The 17,519-nt window shown below is 42.7% G+C and overlaps 2 protein-coding genes across 3 annotated transcripts in view; one reads left to right on the forward strand and one right to left on the reverse strand.

The window, feature by feature from the left end:
- The first annotated feature begins 472 nt into the window (after nucleotides 1-472).
- RIMKLB (ribosomal modification protein rimK like family member B) overlaps nucleotides 473-17,519 on the forward strand; it is a 159,207-nt gene continuing 142,160 nt past the window's right edge. Inside the window, exon 1 of one of the 2 annotated variants that reach the window (XM_081821177.1) lies at nucleotides 473-575. The gene's annotated coding sequence lies outside the window, so the exon portion shown is untranslated. Of the gene's footprint in view, nucleotides 576-8,028; nucleotides 8,211-17,519 lie in introns of those variants that run through there. The other variant, XM_081821178.1, reaches the window with a different exon arrangement.
- The window catches only part of AICDA (activation induced cytidine deaminase), a 12,729-nt gene continuing 7,723 nt past the window's right edge, over nucleotides 12,514-17,519 (reverse strand). Inside the window, exon 4 of the mRNA XM_081818928.1 lies at nucleotides 12,514-12,540. Within this exon, the coding sequence (XP_081675054.1) occupies nucleotides 12,514-12,540 (27 nt within the window). The remainder of the gene's footprint in view (nucleotides 12,541-17,519) is intronic.

Below are 17,519 nucleotides of genomic sequence, written 5' to 3' on the forward strand. Positions count from 1 at the left end.
TTTCTTTGACACTGCTTCGTAAGACTTTTACTTCTACCAGAGTATAAATATATTCATTCATCTTCCCCTCCTCCCACCCAAGGTGGGGGGGAGAGTTCACAAGAAAAAGGGCCCATTTGGGATGCCTCAGGTCACTTAAGTTGTCTTAAATTTATAGTCTTTAATGTCCCTTTTCTGTGGCATTCTCCAGTTGCTCTGAGCTACTAAGGTTCAGGCATGGAGAGGGCAGATGGGGTTTTAGCAGATGAGAGCAATAAAGTGAAGGGGAAAAAAACCTTCAGACAAGTCTGAGTCTGAGCTGGATAAGAAAGAAAATGGAGAGGACTGGTAGGTTGGGAAAAGTCAGAAAGGTCAACCAGCTGGAAATCTTGATAAGATCATTAAATAGGTCTCGTGGGTGTATTTCAACAATCGAGCTTGAAGAATGGTATGTTATGGTCAGAAACAGGATGGGTTAGCTATTTGGAAAGCCAGGTAGCTACAACTGATAACATTGCTGAGGGTGTGACCAAGTGAGTCTGTGCTTGAGTTTGAGTAGAAAAGCAGAAAGGAGGAGGAGGTCAACTAACTAAGAGGTAAGCCCCACTATTGTCTTGCTGTTTTCTTGGTGTTCTTAACAAGTTTCAGAATTTTTCTTGCTGTTCTCACATGTTTCTTTTTTATTTATTTATAAATATATATTTATTTATTACATGTTTCTTTTAGTAGATGAACTCTGGAATAATTTTGTGCAATTCTTAAAGGTCTGTTAGAATTTTCAAAATGCCATTAAGGAGGCTGTAAATGCCATGTAAAAAAAGCAACTTTTCCTTTATCCTCCAATAATGTGGTACTGTCCTGTGTCCATTTCTTCCCAGCCAAGTTTCTTGAGATAATAGTGTATACGCACTATTTTATTTACTTATCTTTTGCTCCTCAACTCCTTTGGGAAGCTTATGCTAAAGACTCTCTTCAGTCTTTATCTTCCTTTACATATTTGCAGACAGAGATTGAGTAAAACCAATTTGGGAAAATAGCAGTGACTAAAACAGACCCCACCTTTGCTTTCATGGTGCTCAAATACTAGTTTTCTCTTACTATAAAAACACACCTCTCAAAAGATCTCACCCATCTCCATGGCTTCAACTATCACCTGTAATCAGAAGTGATAGTCATATTAACAGTTGATATCACCCAAGCACCAACTAAGTCAGAACGGGGCACCAGCCAATCAGACAACTAGTCTGGTTGCACTCTAATGTTGGCTGAATATTGGCCCAACCTACAATATATAAATATTATATGATAATATGATGTCTGATAGTTTGTTCTTTTAATAAACTGGAACCTCCAGACTGCTCAAGTTCTAGCTGTTAATTCCTGCTGTGTGATTTGGGGTAAGTTACTTTACCTGTTTGCTCCAGTTTCATCCTCTAAATGGGGGAGAATAGAGTTCTTATATCATAGGGTTGTTAGGCAAATCAAATGAGATGAACACGGAAAGCATTTAGAACAGCCTGGAATATAATAAGCACTCAGTAAATGAAAGCTATTATTATTCATTGTTCTATGACCATGTCCCTAATCCTGAGACATTTTCCCCCCTGAGTTTCAAAGTTACAGATTAAGTGGCTTCCCCCACACCCTCAGTTATACCGTGGATGCCTGGGTAACATATAAGTTTAAGTATAATTAGTAGAGGCAGACTTGTAAACAAATCGGGCAAACAAATTTTATATGTACTTGATTATAGGTACTGGGTTGAATGCGGAAAGTAATAAAAACAGCAGTTATATAAGGTACTCATCATGTATGGGATGCCTGGGGGGCTCAATCGTTTAAGCGTCTGCCTTCGGCTCAGGTCATGATCCCAGGGTCCGCGAAACCAGTCCTACATCGGGCTCCCTGCTCAGCGGGAAGCCTGCTTCTCCCTCTGCCTGCCACTCCCTCTGCTTGTGCTCTCTCTCTCTGACAAATACATAAAATCTTTATTTAAAAAAAAAAAAGTACTCATTGTGTACCAGGTACTGTTATAAGTTATTCATATATGTGGACCCACTTAATCTTAGCGACTGTCCCATCAAGTAAGTACTGTTCTTATTCTCACTTTATAAATAAGAAAACAAGCACAGAAAGCTCAACTGATTTGAACAAGGTCACAGAGCTACTCAGTTTTAAACGACTCTGCCTCCAGACTTGAAGCTCCTTGTCACGCCACTGTTCTGCCTCACCAAAGAGGAAGCAGTTATTCGTGACAAAAGAGCATTTCTTGAACTCTTTACATATCAGATCTATTTCCCTCCAGATTTTACAATTCTAAAATATCCCCCAGAGGAAGCAAGCTGTGGACCCTTGTTCTGCTGGTTAATATAACAGTATATCCTTTCATTATACCTGGGATCAGCGCCCTGATGGTGACTTATTTTTTTTTAAGATTTTTTATTTATTTATTTGAGAGAGAGAATGAGAGGGGGGAGGGGCAGAGGGAGAAGCAGACTCCCCGCTGAGCAGAGAGCCCGATGTGGGACTCGATCCGGGGACTCCAGGGTCATGACCTGAGCCGAAGGCAGTCGCTTAACTAACTGAGCCACCCAGGCACCCGATGGTGACTTCTTTTTTGATCTCCTATTTTTAAACATCTGATCCTTTATCATGAAAGATATATTCTTCACTTTAACGTATAAAGTTAGTTTTCTGAGACAGAACCATTTCTGTCTGCTCGAACAGCCCTGCTTCATTGCCTAATTATTAAAGAGGAAATGAACGCTGTTGGAGCCAAGGTCAAAGCTAGAGTCAAAGGAACTGACAAACTTGAATCATTTTCTGAATAACTACCTTCTCGTCCCAGAACTCAGAGCAAGTGAACACACACGTGTGTACCTGTGTGCACAACTGGATAATAAATTTTGATCTGCCCACAAAGAAGTAAAAAAGTACATAATTTTTACACAATATAATGAGAAGGATGCTATTCATGTTTCTAGTGTTGATGACAGTCACTTAGCTTCACTGAGACCCTATATTGGCTGAGAACTGGCATCCTTTGATACCGGCAAGGCAGTGTTTCCCAAACTTAAATCATCAGAGACAAATTACAAATTTTCATATAAGAATACGTGGGGGATGCCTGGGGGGCTCAGTCGGCTAAGGGTGGGCTCAGATCGTGATCTCAGGGTCCTGGGATCGAGCCCCATATGGGGCTCCCTGCTCAGCGATGAGTCTGCTTCTCCCTCTCTTTCTGCCCCTCTCCCCGGCTCATTCTCTCCCTCTCTCAAACTAAAAAAAAAAAAAAAAAAGAATATACTGGATCATCTGGAATAACTGTTTTATAATAGAATTATCAATGTCAAGAGAAGTCTAAAGGAGAGCACTGGGTACTGTACTGAAAAAAGATTAACAGTAACTTGAATAAATTAAAATTATGGGACAGATGAGCCATCCTGGGACACTGGGTGGAATTTGGAGCTTCCATATAAGTTATTGCCATATTTATTTTGTAGTCTATACTTATGAAAGTATATACTCATCTTGATGTGAACCAATGTGAAAACATTTCATCAAAAATAGTATCGTAACTTTCTTAGTTAGGAGAAAAAAAAAGTGAGAGAGTTTATACTCCAAGTAGATGATCGCCACAAGTTCCTTCTAATTTTATCATTCTATCGTTGACTGATTTTGTGTTTTTAAGACTCTAGTTCAACTTCATTAATCTTTATGAAGGCCTTTGCCAAACTTCTGTAGCTCAGTGGTTTCAATATTCTTTATCCCTCCTGGCTTAATTTTGGGTTTGGATCTCATCTCTGATAAAGGGTACATGAAGTCTCTATGGGATTTAAATCAGAAGGAAAAAGAAACCAAATTTCATGGACCATGACAGCTTTAAAACCCTAGGGGCAGATTTTATTTGATTAACACTCAGAGGTGGTTATTTGTGCTGTGCAGATTTCATGGTCCAAAGATTAGAACAGCTTGTTATGCATCAACCTAGCCAGGCTTTGTGCCTATCTCTCCAATGGTGTGTGACTTCAGACAAGCTCTCTCCTGAGCTGGCCTCTCCACACCTTCCTGACAATCACACCTTCCCCTTTGCCTCTCAGCTGCGACGTGGGACCCCTCCTGAGCTGTTACTAGCCCTAGGACACTTCGTGGTCTCTCTTTGGCTCCCTTAAGCCCTGTTCTCCCCTTGTAAATAGTTAAAGTGTGCCATCTGTTGCTGCCAGGATTCTGACCATTTTTATGAAATTAACAGGAAATACATTTTTTTTTTTTTTTTTTTTACATTCTTGCTTTTCCCAGGTTTGTAGGCACTGGCAATATTTGGTGATTGTCTTTATGAACCAGCGCGTGGATGCATGTATTAGTTTGTTGGTGTGGCTTACAGAGCCAGGAATAAAGGAGACACCAGCTCTTAACTTGGATACCGGCCTCTTGTATACCCAACTATGCAGTGCAAGCAACCAGATCCTGTCTTTGGGTCACATGGTCTTCCCACTGCATCAAGTATTGCAGATGGCCAAGGACTTGGAGGAAGCCTGGCAGTTTCTCAAGTATCTACTCTTCTTCATTTTTATTGGAGCTGGATGCTGGTTTGTGAGCCAGAAGTTTCGGCAAGGGTGTATCTGAATAGACAAAGGTTGTTGGAGATGAGAATCTAAAGGGTTTAATAACTCTATCACCATAGAGCTTTCAAAGGAAGGGGCAGTCTTCCAGCTTGGACTGGAGGTAGGGGAGACATATCAAGAAGCTAACCAGTCAACTTCTCTAGCTTGGATTTTCTACTGGTACTTGATGCTTTCACTTTATGCTCCAACTTATCAAATATCTTAGAAAAGCTGGTGGAGGGAGTGTAGCTCTTCCTGGGCTTGTGATGGTGCAGAGTGGTTTGAGCAAGTTCCTAGGATAAAGCCATAGCTGCTGAAGAATGGTATACTCTTGGTGGAAGAGTGAATTCTTCTATGGGATTTCTTTGAAGGTAAGGTTGGTGAGTCAATCACATTCTCTGAGAGATAAAGGGCAGAGAGACATTCTCCAGGGTTCTGACTAGTCGTTAAGTAGAGGACTTGCACAGTGTTTGGTAGAATAACGATCTAAAATGAGAGCTGCATGAGAGATTATACAGTCAGGTAAGCAGTAGAGGTAGAATAATCTAGAGTCTTAAAATAATAAGGAAAATTACCCTGTGTCTTCTTGAACACCCAAATCCCTGAAGAGGGAAATGTTTGTACAGTTTTCTTAGCTGTATCCCAAATCACATTTCCATGGAGAGTCACATGCTTCCTAAGAACATCCTTATCCCACCAGGTAATAAAAACTTTTCAGCCTTCAGTAAAATTTTATATATTACTTCAAGTCATTTTTTTTCCTACAAAGAAACAACATATATCCCCTATAAGATAAATAAAGAATAATAAAACCATAATGAAATATAGATTCTAGGCTGCCAACTTCCTTTACACCAGCCTTAAAGTTGATGAACAAATTAAAAAGGTATTGCAGGGGCACCTGGGTGGGTCATTTGACTAAGCGGCTGCCTTCAGTCAGGTCGTGATCTCGGGGTCCTGGGACTGAGTCCCACATTGGGCTCTCTGCTCAGCAGGGAGTCTGCTGCTTCCTCTCTCTCTTTCTCTCTCTCTCTCAAATAAATGAATAAAATCTTTAAAAAAAAATAAAAAGTATTTCATTGCATATCATAGAAACTTCATTGTCTAAGGAAATAATAAAACCAGGTAGGGTTGGAAAAATGTTCCATTCTTCTCCGTTTTTTGGCTAGTGTAATAATTACATTGACATAAGGCAGATTAACGGGAAGAAAACAAATTTAATTTTATATGTACAGGAGCCCCATAAAAATATGAGACTCAGAGAAGGAAGGAAGGAAACTTTTAGACAAACACAAATTTGTGAAGACTTGGCAAGACAACGGTGTTTGAGCTTCAGACGGTTAAATGGTGAAGAAGTAACAAGACTTGTTTATACAGCCTTCTCAGTCCTAACTTCCCTGTCTCTGGTGAGAAGGATGCCTCCACCTTCCTGGTACAGGGAAGGTACCTTTCCCATGGGAGATTTATCTCCTGCTTCCAGGAGGGCAAGGAGGGTCAGAGTGTCCTTCTTGCACCAGCTGTTTCTCAAGAGCCTTTGATTCACAACAATCAATATGCCCAGGTGGCGTATTTGGGGGTGGCATGTTCTGTTCTCCTTCAACCAGAAAATGTTAAACTTGAGAATGACAAGAGTCTGCCATATATGTTTGATAAAACAAGAGACACTGTCAGGGGTTGAAGGGACTACCCAGTGCAGTATATGACCTGGGTTGGGGGTGAGGTCATTCTCGGGTTCACCAACTACCTGCATTCAGGGCCTTGGGAAAGAGGCATGTGTAAGATACAATCATGAGTGTGGGTCAAGGAGATCACTAGGAACTATTTTAAGACCTGTAGGCCTGAAGCAGTCCTGTGTTGGGGCATGCTTTATATTCTTTTATGAGATGATCAAGTGCAACCATAACAGGAGACAGAGACACTCAGGAAAAATTTACTCTATTCGCAGGTTGTAGAGACAGGAGACACAGCATGTGATACAGGGCCCCATGAAAGAACATCAGAGTGGTCAGGAAGCAGAAGACTGGTGGGAGCCAAAGGTCTAGGGGAGAGCCTCCATTGGAGTTTCCAAGGAGAAAAGCAAGGCAGGGTAGGGTAAACAGTTTAGGACTATCTAGTTTGAATAATTTTCTTGGGCTCTACCCTATAGAGATGGTCCGTCTTTGCCTGGTATCTGGCCCTGGGATGAATAAGGAAGAGGAATTTTACCTCCAGGGGCATATGGTCAGCTAGGGGAGGTATGGCTGTGGATTTGTTAGTTTGCACGTCAAGGACATGCTGGGTCCTTGCTATCTCTAAGAATTGGCTAGCCTCTGGAGGGGCAGCCTCTTCCCAGCCAGAAGGTTGTTGTGTTGTGTTTTGTTTTTTAGTTTGCTGTTTGTTTTTAAGTAATCTCTAGGCCCAACATGTGGCTCAGACTCAGGACCTTGAGATCTAGAGTCACATGCTCTACTGACTGGGCCAGCCACATGACCCTTTTTAAGGTGTTAAGATATAATACCCAGAAAAAGTTTAAAAATATGTACAACAGGGCACCTGGGTGACTCAGTGGGTTAAGCCTGTGCCATTGGCTCAGGTCATGATCCCAGCGTCCTGGGATCAAACCCTGCGTCGGGCTCTCTGCTCAGTGGGGAATCTGCTTCTCCCTCTCTCTCTGCCCCTCCCCCTGCTCATGCTCTCTCTCTGTCTCTGCCCCTCTCTCAAATAAATAGTCTTTAAATAAAAATATGTACAACAGGGCACCTGGTTGGCTCAGTCAGTTAAGCATCTACCTTCAGCTCAGGGCTCAGGTCATGATCCCAGGGTCCTGGGATTGAGACCCACGCCAGGCTCTCTGCTCAGCAGAGAGTCTGCTTCTCCCTCTCCCTCTGCCTGCTGCTTCCCCTGCTTGTCCTCTTTCTCTCTCTGTCAAATAAATAAATAAAATCTTTAAAAAAAAAGAGTACCTTTAAAAAAATATGTACAACACGGGGGACCCTACTATGTATCAGTTGTTTATATGTAATATTAATTTTAGGGGCACCTGGGTGGCTCAGTAGATGAAGCATCTGCCTTTGGCTCCGGTCATGATCCCAGGGTCTTGGGATCCGAGTCCCACATCGGTCTCCTTGCTCTGTGAGGGGCCTGCTTCTCCCTCTCCCTCTGCCCCTGCTCGTTTGCTCTCTCTCTCTCAAATAAATAAATAAAATCTTTTTTAAAAAAATAAATTTATATGTGAGTTAAGTAACTATTGGCCAATTGGCATATTATGTTTTGTTGGTATTTAATTAAACATTTATTTACTTTTCAGGAATTTGGCAATGGGTAGGTGGGTATTTTAGAGGTGTTCACTTTTAGGTCTCAGATAGTTTTTAGACCTCTGAAAAGTTTATAAGGCCTAGGGTAGCTCAGGCCATAACCTAGTTTACCGAATCTCCTGATGTCCTTTAATCTCCTTCACATTTTTCAGGAGGGATTGGTTGTGGTAATCTCAACTTGTGATGGATATCATATCAGCCGTCCTCTCAGTAAGACCTGACAAATGCACCCTTGACTAATGCACTTGCAATCCTTGGCTTGCTGTGATACCAGGCATCAACTGATCTGATTCTCTACAGAAAAGATAAAACTGTCTGCTCTCCGTCCAAACAGCAGGTATTTATTATCTGTGCCTCCCAGGCAAGAGAAGTTGTAGCCTGGTTGAAGGCAATCTCAGTAGAATTAAGAATCTGCTGATGAGTTTGACCTGTACCCCAGTTGAAGATGTAATCAATCAGGTACCTGGGTGGCTCAGTTGGTTAAGTGTCCAACTCGTGATTTTGGCCCAGGTCATGATCTTAGGGTCTTGAGATCAAGCCCCATGTCAGGCTATGCACTGAGCATGAAGTCTGCTTAAGATTCTCTCTCCCCCGGGTGCCTGGGTGGCTCAGGTGGTTAAGTGTCTGCCTTTGGCTCAGGTCATGATCCCAGAGTCTTGGGGTTGAGCACCACATCAGGCTCCCAGCTCAGCGGGGAGTCTGCTTCTCCCTCTCCCTCTGCCCCTCCTCCCTGCTTGTGTGCTCTCTCTCTCAAATGAATAAAATCTTAAAAAAAAAAAATTCTCTCCCCGCCTTCCCTCTGTCCCTCCCCACATGCTCTCTCTCACTTTAAAAAAAAAAAGATGCAGTCAGTCAGAACAACATATGTATCAAGGGTCTATCATGTTTCAGATGATCCTCTAAGACAATGATGGCCAAAAGAATACAAATCCTATAATTCTCCCTCATACAGTCAAACTTTATGAAAGAACAATTTCTGATTAGTGCTCTTGATCCCCAGTTCTTTCCTGCTCATTGTTTTTTCAACGGAACACATCCACGTCCCACTGAAGCCCTTGTTCACCTCCACATCATTAAATCCAATCAGTACTTATCATCTTATCTGCCTCCTTTCTGAAAACTCCCTACTCCGTTGCCTCCATGGATGCTGCTCCCTTGGTTTCCCTTTTTTCCTCTGGATGTCTCCTCTGAGACTCATTCTTAGATTCTTCTTTCCCTTTCTGCACCTTACATGTCTGTGCTCCCCAGTTCTCTCTCATTTGTTTGCATTTTATATACTTTCTTCCTGTGGACCTCCTACACATGCATGGATCCATTTAAGAAAGTATAAGGCTGATAGCTACCAAATCTATTTTTTCTTCAAATGAACCATTTTCCTGCTTTAACATGTCTCAACATAAACCCACTGTCCTCAGGAAACAACAGATGTTGGCGAGGATGTGGGGAAAGGGGAACCCTCTTAGACTATCGGTGGGAATGCAAACTGGTACAGTCACACTGGAAAACAGTATGGAGATTCCTCAAAAAGCTAAAAATAGAGCTACCCTACGACCCAGCAATTGCACTACTAGGTATTTATCCAAAGGATACAAACATAGGGATCTAAAGGGGCACCTGCACGCCAGTGTTTATAGCAGCAATGTCCACAATAGCCAAACTGTGGAAAGCGCCCATATACCCAGATTTTGAATGGATAAAGAACACACACACACACACACACACACACAATGGCATATTACTCGGCCATCAAAAAGAATGAAATCTTGCCATTTGCAACGATGTGGAGGGAACTAGAGGGTATTATGCTAAGCAAAACTAAGTTAGAGAAAGACAAATACATGATTTCGCTCATATGTGGAATTTAAGAAACAAAACAGATGAACATAGGGGAAGAGGGAAGGAAAAATAAGATGAAAATAGAGAGAGGGGCAAACCATGAGACCCTGAACTATAGGAAACAAACTAAGGGTTGCTGGAGGGGAGGTTGCGGGGGAGGGATGAGGTAACTGGGTGATGAGCATTAAGGAGGGCACTTGATGTAATGAGAACTGGGTGTTATATGCAACTGATGAATCACTAAATTCTACCTCTGAAACTAACACTACACTATATGTTAACGAACTTGAATTTAAATTTAAAAATTAAAAAAAAAACCCATAAACCCGTTGTCTTTATCACCCTGTTCTTTTTTCCCTCCTTTGTTTTCTCTCTTGGTGATGAGATCACCATCAAGTCATTTTCAAAGTGGAAACCTAGCAGTTACCCTCAACCACAACCTCTTCCACAACTAATTAGCTAAGGCAGATGCTACTCCCTAACATTCACCAGCTCCCTCCCTCATCCATGACTCCAGTCCTGCCTTAAAGTCTTCATCCCTTTTATCCAGGCCTAACTGCAATAGTATTTTAAGAAACCTTCCAGGGCGTTTGGGTGGCTCAGTCGGTTAAGCATCTGCGTAGAGCATCTGCCTTTGGCTCAGGTCATGGTCCCAGGGTCTTGGGATCGAGTCCCACACCGGGCTCCCAGCTCAGCAGGGAATCTGCTTCTCCCTCTCCCTTGGCCTGTCTCCCCCACTTGTGCTCTCTTTCTCTCTGACATAAGTAAAATCTTAAAAAAAAAAAAAAAAGACAAGGGTTTTCAGGATCAGGCTACTGCTTATAGAGGAGATCAGCTTTATTTCCAACCACCCCCTTCTCCTACTACCTAAGTCACACAAATTTCTACCTTCTGCACTACTTTAAACCTCTCAGTCTTTATTTTTTTTAAAGGTTTTATTTATTTGTCAGAGAGAGAGAGCACACAAGCAGGGACAGTGGCAGGCAGAGCAAGGAGCCCGACGTGGGGCTTGATTCTGGGACCCTGGGATCATGACCTGAGCTGAAGGCAGACACTTAACTGACTGAGCCACCCAGGCGTCCCTAAACCTCTTAATCTTTAGACATGCTATTCTATCTGCCAAGTATATCCTTACCACTTTTCACTCCTAACTTCTTTTAATGTAAGCAAGAGGACTGGGAGGATGCATAAGCAGAGCTCTGGAATGCTAGTAATGTTCTATTTCTTGATCTTGGTGTTTTTCATACATTCTTGAAAATTCTCAAAGTGTCATTTGTGATTCCTGCACTTTTCTCTATGTGCATAATATTTTAATTAAAAAATTATTTAAAACTTAAAAATATTAAGTTCCTGGATATTCTGCTCTGGGAAGCCTTCTTTGGAACTTCAAGCTAATTAAAACAACTTCCTCCACATGTATGTCTGCATACTTGTGTCAAATTGTGTGTAATTGTGGATTGTTAGCCTCTCTCTTTTCTAGGAGCTTTTTAGGGGAAAGACTATTTCTCATTTACCTTGTAGCATGAGTACTCACCAGTGTTTGCCAGAATAGTAGGTGCTCAAAAGATACATGATACAGAAACAGAAGTCTCCTCTCCCTCTGCTTTGAAGGAGACATGGCCGGCCTGACCAGTCATAGTCACTAGAAGATGGAATTCGATTCCCGAGTTTTGAGATAGAGCTCTGTTCCTACCAAAATCAACAGTTTTTACTAGAAACTGAAGAGTTAAGCGAAGATTGAGTAGAGGAGAATCAAGATGGAAATACCAGGAATAGACACAGATTAAAAGCCTAGAACAACAGAGATTAGAATTGGGGTGACTCAGTAACACTGAGTTTAGAGGACAGACAGGACAGACATAAGCCAAGGGTGTCCTGGTGATGGTGAAAAACACAGGCTGGCATTGGGCTTTGAGTTTCCAATTGCAGGGCTGTTAGGTTCCTGCATGAGTCACACTGGCTTATGGGATCAGGGGATGGAGAGACAGGCGATTAGGCAAGGACCAGCGCCACTGGGTGAGACCTAGGGACTCAGGCAATGTATTTCTCTCAAATACAGCTATCTTCAAGGAGCAATACTCCAGTCAATGTAGAAACCTGTGATTTGCTTTTAATTCACTCTCCCTTTGCAACGTTCATATCTAATCACTCATCTCTTCAAAGTCTATAAAGTGGTTCACGCCTCTCATTTCTTTTTTTTTTTTTAAGATTTTATTTATTTATTTATTTGAGAGAGAGAGAGAAACAGCATGAGAGGGGATAGGGTCAGAGGGAGAAGCAGGCTCCCTGCTGAGCCGGGAGCCAGATGTGGGACTCGATCCCAGGACTCTGGGATCATGACCTGAGCCGAAGGCAGTCCCTTAACCAACTGAGCCACCCAGGCGGCCTCGCCTCTCATTTCTAATTCCCACTGATACCACCTTAGTAGGAACATGTTTTGAACAGCCCAAAAGATAGTTGAGGCAATTTAAATTGTCCCTCTTTGGGCAATTTGAAAAAATTGCCAATTAGCCATAATATTTACGAATAAAAAAGTAGAGAAGATGGGAGCATCCATGAGGGATTATACACAAGTTCAAGTATTACGGAACAGCAACTTGGAGTAAGCAGAGGAAGTAAGCTAAGAAGGGAGGTGAACAGGGGCACCTGGCTGGCTCAGTCACTGGAGTGTGTGACTCTTGATCTTGGGGTTGTGAGTTCAAGCCCCACCTTGGGTGTAGAGCTCACTTAAAAATAAAGCCTTAAAAAAAATAAATAAGGGAGGTGAACAGAGGGAACCCTTAGTGGAAAAAAAGGAGACTCTCTTAATAGAGACAGAGGTCATGTGGTCCCTGAAAAAGAGACAGAAAAAGTAAAAGGCGAAAGATTTATGCGATCTGAAGAGAAACCAGAGTATTGAGACAGAAAAAGTAATCAGGGAGCGCCTGGGTGGCTCAGTTGTTAAGCGTCTGCCTTCGGCTCAGGTCATGATCCCAGGGTCCTGGAATGGAGCCCCACGTCAGGCTCCCTGCTCGGCGGGGAGCCTGCTTCTCCCTCTCCCACTCCTCCTGCTTGTGTTCTCTCTTTTGCTGTGTCTCTCTGTCAGATAAATAAATAAAATTTAGGGGGCGCCTGGGTGGCTCAGTTGGTTAAGCGACTGCCTTCGGCTCAGGTCATGATCCTGGAGTCCCGGGATCGAGTCCCGCATCGGGCTCCTTGCTCGGCAGGGAGTCTGCTTCTCCCTCTGACCCTCCTCCCTCTCATGCTCTCTGTCTCTCATTCTCTCTGTCTCAAATAAACAAATAAAATCTTAAAAATAAATAAATAAATAAGTAAATAAATAAATAAAATTGAAAAAAAAAGAAAAAGTAATCAGTCACGAGAACCGTATCAGTTGCTAGTAAAACCATCTCACTTTTCCAGTTAGTCTACCTGTGGCTATGAAAGAAGTTTCCTTTTTATGTGTAAATTGAGCCGGTCTCTGCAACTGAATGAGCTACATTAATTCAAATAAATGTCAGAGTCACCGGTACCTAAATTTAAGTCTACTTTGGTAGCTGACCGTGGGACTATACTGTATGACTAAGTGAGGTAACGTGTCAAGCAACTAGCCCCATGACAGGCCTAAGGTCTGCACTCAAAGATGGTTACTGTGGGAGCACCTGAGTGGCTCAGTGGGTTAAACCTTCGGCTCAGGTCATGATCTCAGGGTCCTGGGATCTCAGGGTCCTGGGATCTCAGGGTCCTGGGATCGAGCCCTGCATAGGGCTACACGCTCAATGGGGAGTCCTCTTTCTCCCTCTGCCCCTCCCCCTGCTTGTGCATGCACTCTCTCTCTGTCTCAGATAAATACATTTTTTTAGTATATGTGCTGCCGAAGCGAGCACTAAATACATTTTTTTAAATCTTTTCTAAAAAACTTAAAAATAGTGACTCTGATATGTCTTTTTTTGTTCTTTACATAGACATACTGTGACGTGTTTTTATGAGTCAATTTTTTTTTTTAAAGATTTTTATTTATTTATTTGACAGAGACACAGCGAAAGAGGGAACACAAGCAGGGGGAGAGGGAGAGGGAGAAGCAGACTCCCCGCTGAGCAGGGAGCCTGATGCGGCGCTTGATCCCAGGACCCTGGGATCGTGACCTGAGCTGAAGGCAGACGCTTAACGACTGAGCCACCCAGGCGCCCCTTTATGAGTCAATTTGCCTAGACCCCAGTTATTCAATCAAACATCAACCCAGGTATTACTCTGGGATAGTCCATTGATAAGACTTAAGTCCATAATCAGTTCACTGTGAGATTCTTAGATAATATGGGTGGGCCTGATTCAGTTAGTTTAAAGGATGTAAGAACAGAACCGAGGCTTCCACAGAGAAATTTCACCTGAGCACGAAAGCATCAGGTCCTTCCCTAAAGCCCCGGCCTGTTTTCCTGGCAGCCAGCACAGACTCCAGACTTGTTCTGCAGACGCCTACAATCATGTAAGCCAACCCCTGACTAGGTATCTCCATTTCTCTTTCTCTTGGCGAATTCCGCCTAATAGACTCTGGCGTACAGATTACTCAGTCCTTAAAAAGTGTTTCATAAATCATTGGTGGGAGGAGGAAGAAAGCTTTTGGACATTGAAAGAAAGATCCATGCCTCTGCTAGAGTGAAAGTGAAAGTCCCCTCTCCCTGCCTTCTTCCTCCCATCCAGTTTTTCTCTCTGGATATAACCGCAGCTGACGGTTTGGATTTTATCACTTCAGCATTTTTGCTGAGCGTATATCTATATGAATATGTATATGTATATGTAAAAGTTTTATGTATACATATACACATACCTATGAAAGTATAAATGAGATCAAGCTATACAAATTTTAAAACAATTTTTCTTCACTTAGTAATATGTTTTGGATATTTTTCTATGTCTTTTCTTTCTTTTTTACTGGCTGCTTAGAGTTTATTTTTTACGTGGTGCAAGACGTTACAGGGTGTCAGGAAGGCTTGTGTGTGGCCTGGATAGTAAGGAGTGGGGTTCTCTCAACTCCCTTTTTGATGTTTTGCTGTTTTGATATAAAAGAACCCGACTGCGTCTGCGTGCTGCAGCCTGCCTAGTCTACCGGGAGAGAGAGGAAGGGTTCTCATGAGCCTAGCACCTTCTGAAGCCTAGTGGCTGGTGGTGGCCACTCAGGATTGGGGCTCGGTGTTGGCTTTGCCAGGCTGGCCACCAGGCTACTTCTTCATGGCTTCCGGAGCCAAGACCCAGGTGATCGAGCCGCTCGAGTCCTAGGAGAGGCTCAGCGTTCTGGGGACTCCAACACTATAGCCGTGAACCAGAGAGTGGACTTGCGGAAAAAGAAGCTTGCCCACTAGGGACCCTGGTCAGCGTTGGGGAGACGGGGATGCTGAGAGATAACTTCTCCAGGATGCCCTGCACTTCCGCAGGAGCTGTTACTGCAAGTAGAACCCCCGCGGCTTGGGTAATGGCCGTGGGTGGCCACTGCGAGCCCCTGGAGGGGATGGATGACATGCCGGCGCTTGTGCGCTGGTGGAAATCTCGGGCGCCCCCTCGCGGCCTCCGCGCAGGACCGGGGTGGCGGGGACCCGGTCGGGCGCTGGGACACAGAGCCCACTTGCAGAGACCGCCAAAGTCAGCTCCACGACCGAGGCTCAGGCGGGTCCTCTGCCTTTTCTATATGCATTTATGTAGCTTTACAGTATTTTTTGAAGAATGTGTTCATTTAGAATGCAAGTGGGGGGAGGAGGAGAGAGAATCTCAAGCGGACTCCAGGTAGAGCAGGAGCTGCTAGGGGCTCAGTCTCACCACCCTGAGATCATGACCTGAGCTGAAACCAAGAGTCGGACACCCAAGAGATTGAGCCACCCAGGGCGCCCCACAGTATCCTTTTTTTACTTTCTGAGCTCATTGCAGAGTGCGCTTGAGATTCTCTCCCTCTGCTCCAGCGCAGCTTGCGCTCTTTTTCTAAAATAAAAAAATAAAAAGTAAATCTTAAAAAATAATAATTCTCCCTCTCCCTCTGTCCCCCCTCCCCAAATAAATAAAATCTTAAAAAAAATTGTGGCCAAGACTATGGAAAGAATTCAAATTAGTGAAGAGATTAGATAAATCCAATCAAGTAGTGAAGGAAGTTAGCTGCAACATGGTGTAGGGGGGTCAAATTCCATCTACCCAAATTGGGTAACTACCATTTAGAGGCTGAGAGTACTTGGGGAATCTGTTGACAAATCAGCCCTATAAAAGAGTCCATTCCTACTCTTAACAGAATAAACCTGGAGTTTTGTAGTTCTCAGATTCCATGGCTCGTCTGCAATCTCAAACCCTGCAACGGATACGCAACTGTATTATTACCCGGAATTTCCAGCCAATCTTAGATATTAAATACTTTGCAATCCTATGAAAGTCTGGACTTGAATCTATAGATAATAAAGTAGATGAAACTGATTATATTAAAACCTTTGGTTTTAATTAAGGATAATATGTGTGCAGATGTGATTTAAAGAATCTTCACATATTAGATCTTAGCATTTTAAGCTGAAAGGTTTAAGATAATTTGGTCAGGCCTGTAATGAATATTGAGATGTTTGGAATATTTAACAAAATTCGTTTTGACATTTCATAGCGTTTTTTTGGTTGTTGTTGTTAGACTTGCTTATAAATCTGGCTGCCCTGTCAAGCATTTAAGGTGGTTAAAAAGCAGCCACATGAATATACATAACTTAAAATGGTAAAAGTAGTGTAATCGTATTTGTGAATAGGATGGTTTTTAAGTTTAATTGCTATTTTAGGTTACTCTAATATTAAAGAGCAAGTAATACTGGGTTTGGTAAAAAAAAAAAAAAAAGAGCAAGTGAAAGTGGTTGCTCTTATTTAATACAAAATTAGACTTATAAATCATAAAATAATTTTGAAGTTTGAAACAAAGGCTTAAAAGTTAGGTGCTTAAATTTGTATCTTTAATAAGTTGAACATTTAAATTCTAAAATACTATAATTAGCAGTTTCTATAACAAAAAGTACCCCAACTCACATTTAAAAACATATGTAGTATTTTCTTCATGCACATGGATTGTCTTTCTGGCCAGAATGTAAGCTTTTTGAACACATGGATATAGATACATATATGCTGGTCACACTGCTATGCACCTAGTAGTTGATCAGTAAATATTAAGGAGAATGAATGATTAAATAGCAGATTCAGCATTTATTTCTCATGAAATTTTCTTAAAACCAACCATATCATCACCACCACAGAATACTTCTCGTGGGGCATCCTGATTGAGAGGGGGCCAACTGCAAAAGAATTCACCCAGGGCAGAACAAAAGAGTTCATTGAATACATTGCAAGGGAGACTGTCTGCCACAAAATGGTGGTGAGATACCACAGTTACAGGGTGGAGTGAGAAGGTATGGAATGTATGGAATTTTCCCTTTTTTGGTAACTGCCTGGTTGTAAGTAGCCCATTGGTTAGTTAGGACCTATGGCGATTTCCAAGGTGAGTCACTTAACGAGCCTGTGTGTCAGCTGGGTGGTCACTGTGGGCCCTTTTGCCTCGCTCTTGTTTCCATTGCTCAAACCTGTTCACTCAAAGTGGCCTCTACACTTGTCAGTAAAATGTTACAAGAATTAGGGGCGCCTGGGTGGCTCAGTTGGTTAAGCGACTGCCTTCGGCTCAGGTCATGATCCTGGAGTCCCAGGATCGAGTCCCGCATCGGGCTCCCTGCTGTCAGCAGGGAGTCTGCTTCTCCCTCTGACCCTCCCCCCTCATGCTCTCTCTCTCTATCTCATTCTCTCTCTCAAATAAATAAATAAAATCTTTAAAAAAAAA

This window comes from Leptonychotes weddellii, chromosome 5, assembly GCF_054177405.1.
Source record: "Leptonychotes weddellii isolate Sample4059 chromosome 5, ASM5417740v2, whole genome shotgun sequence".
NCBI lineage: Eukaryota > Metazoa > Chordata > Mammalia > Carnivora > Phocidae > Leptonychotes > Leptonychotes weddellii.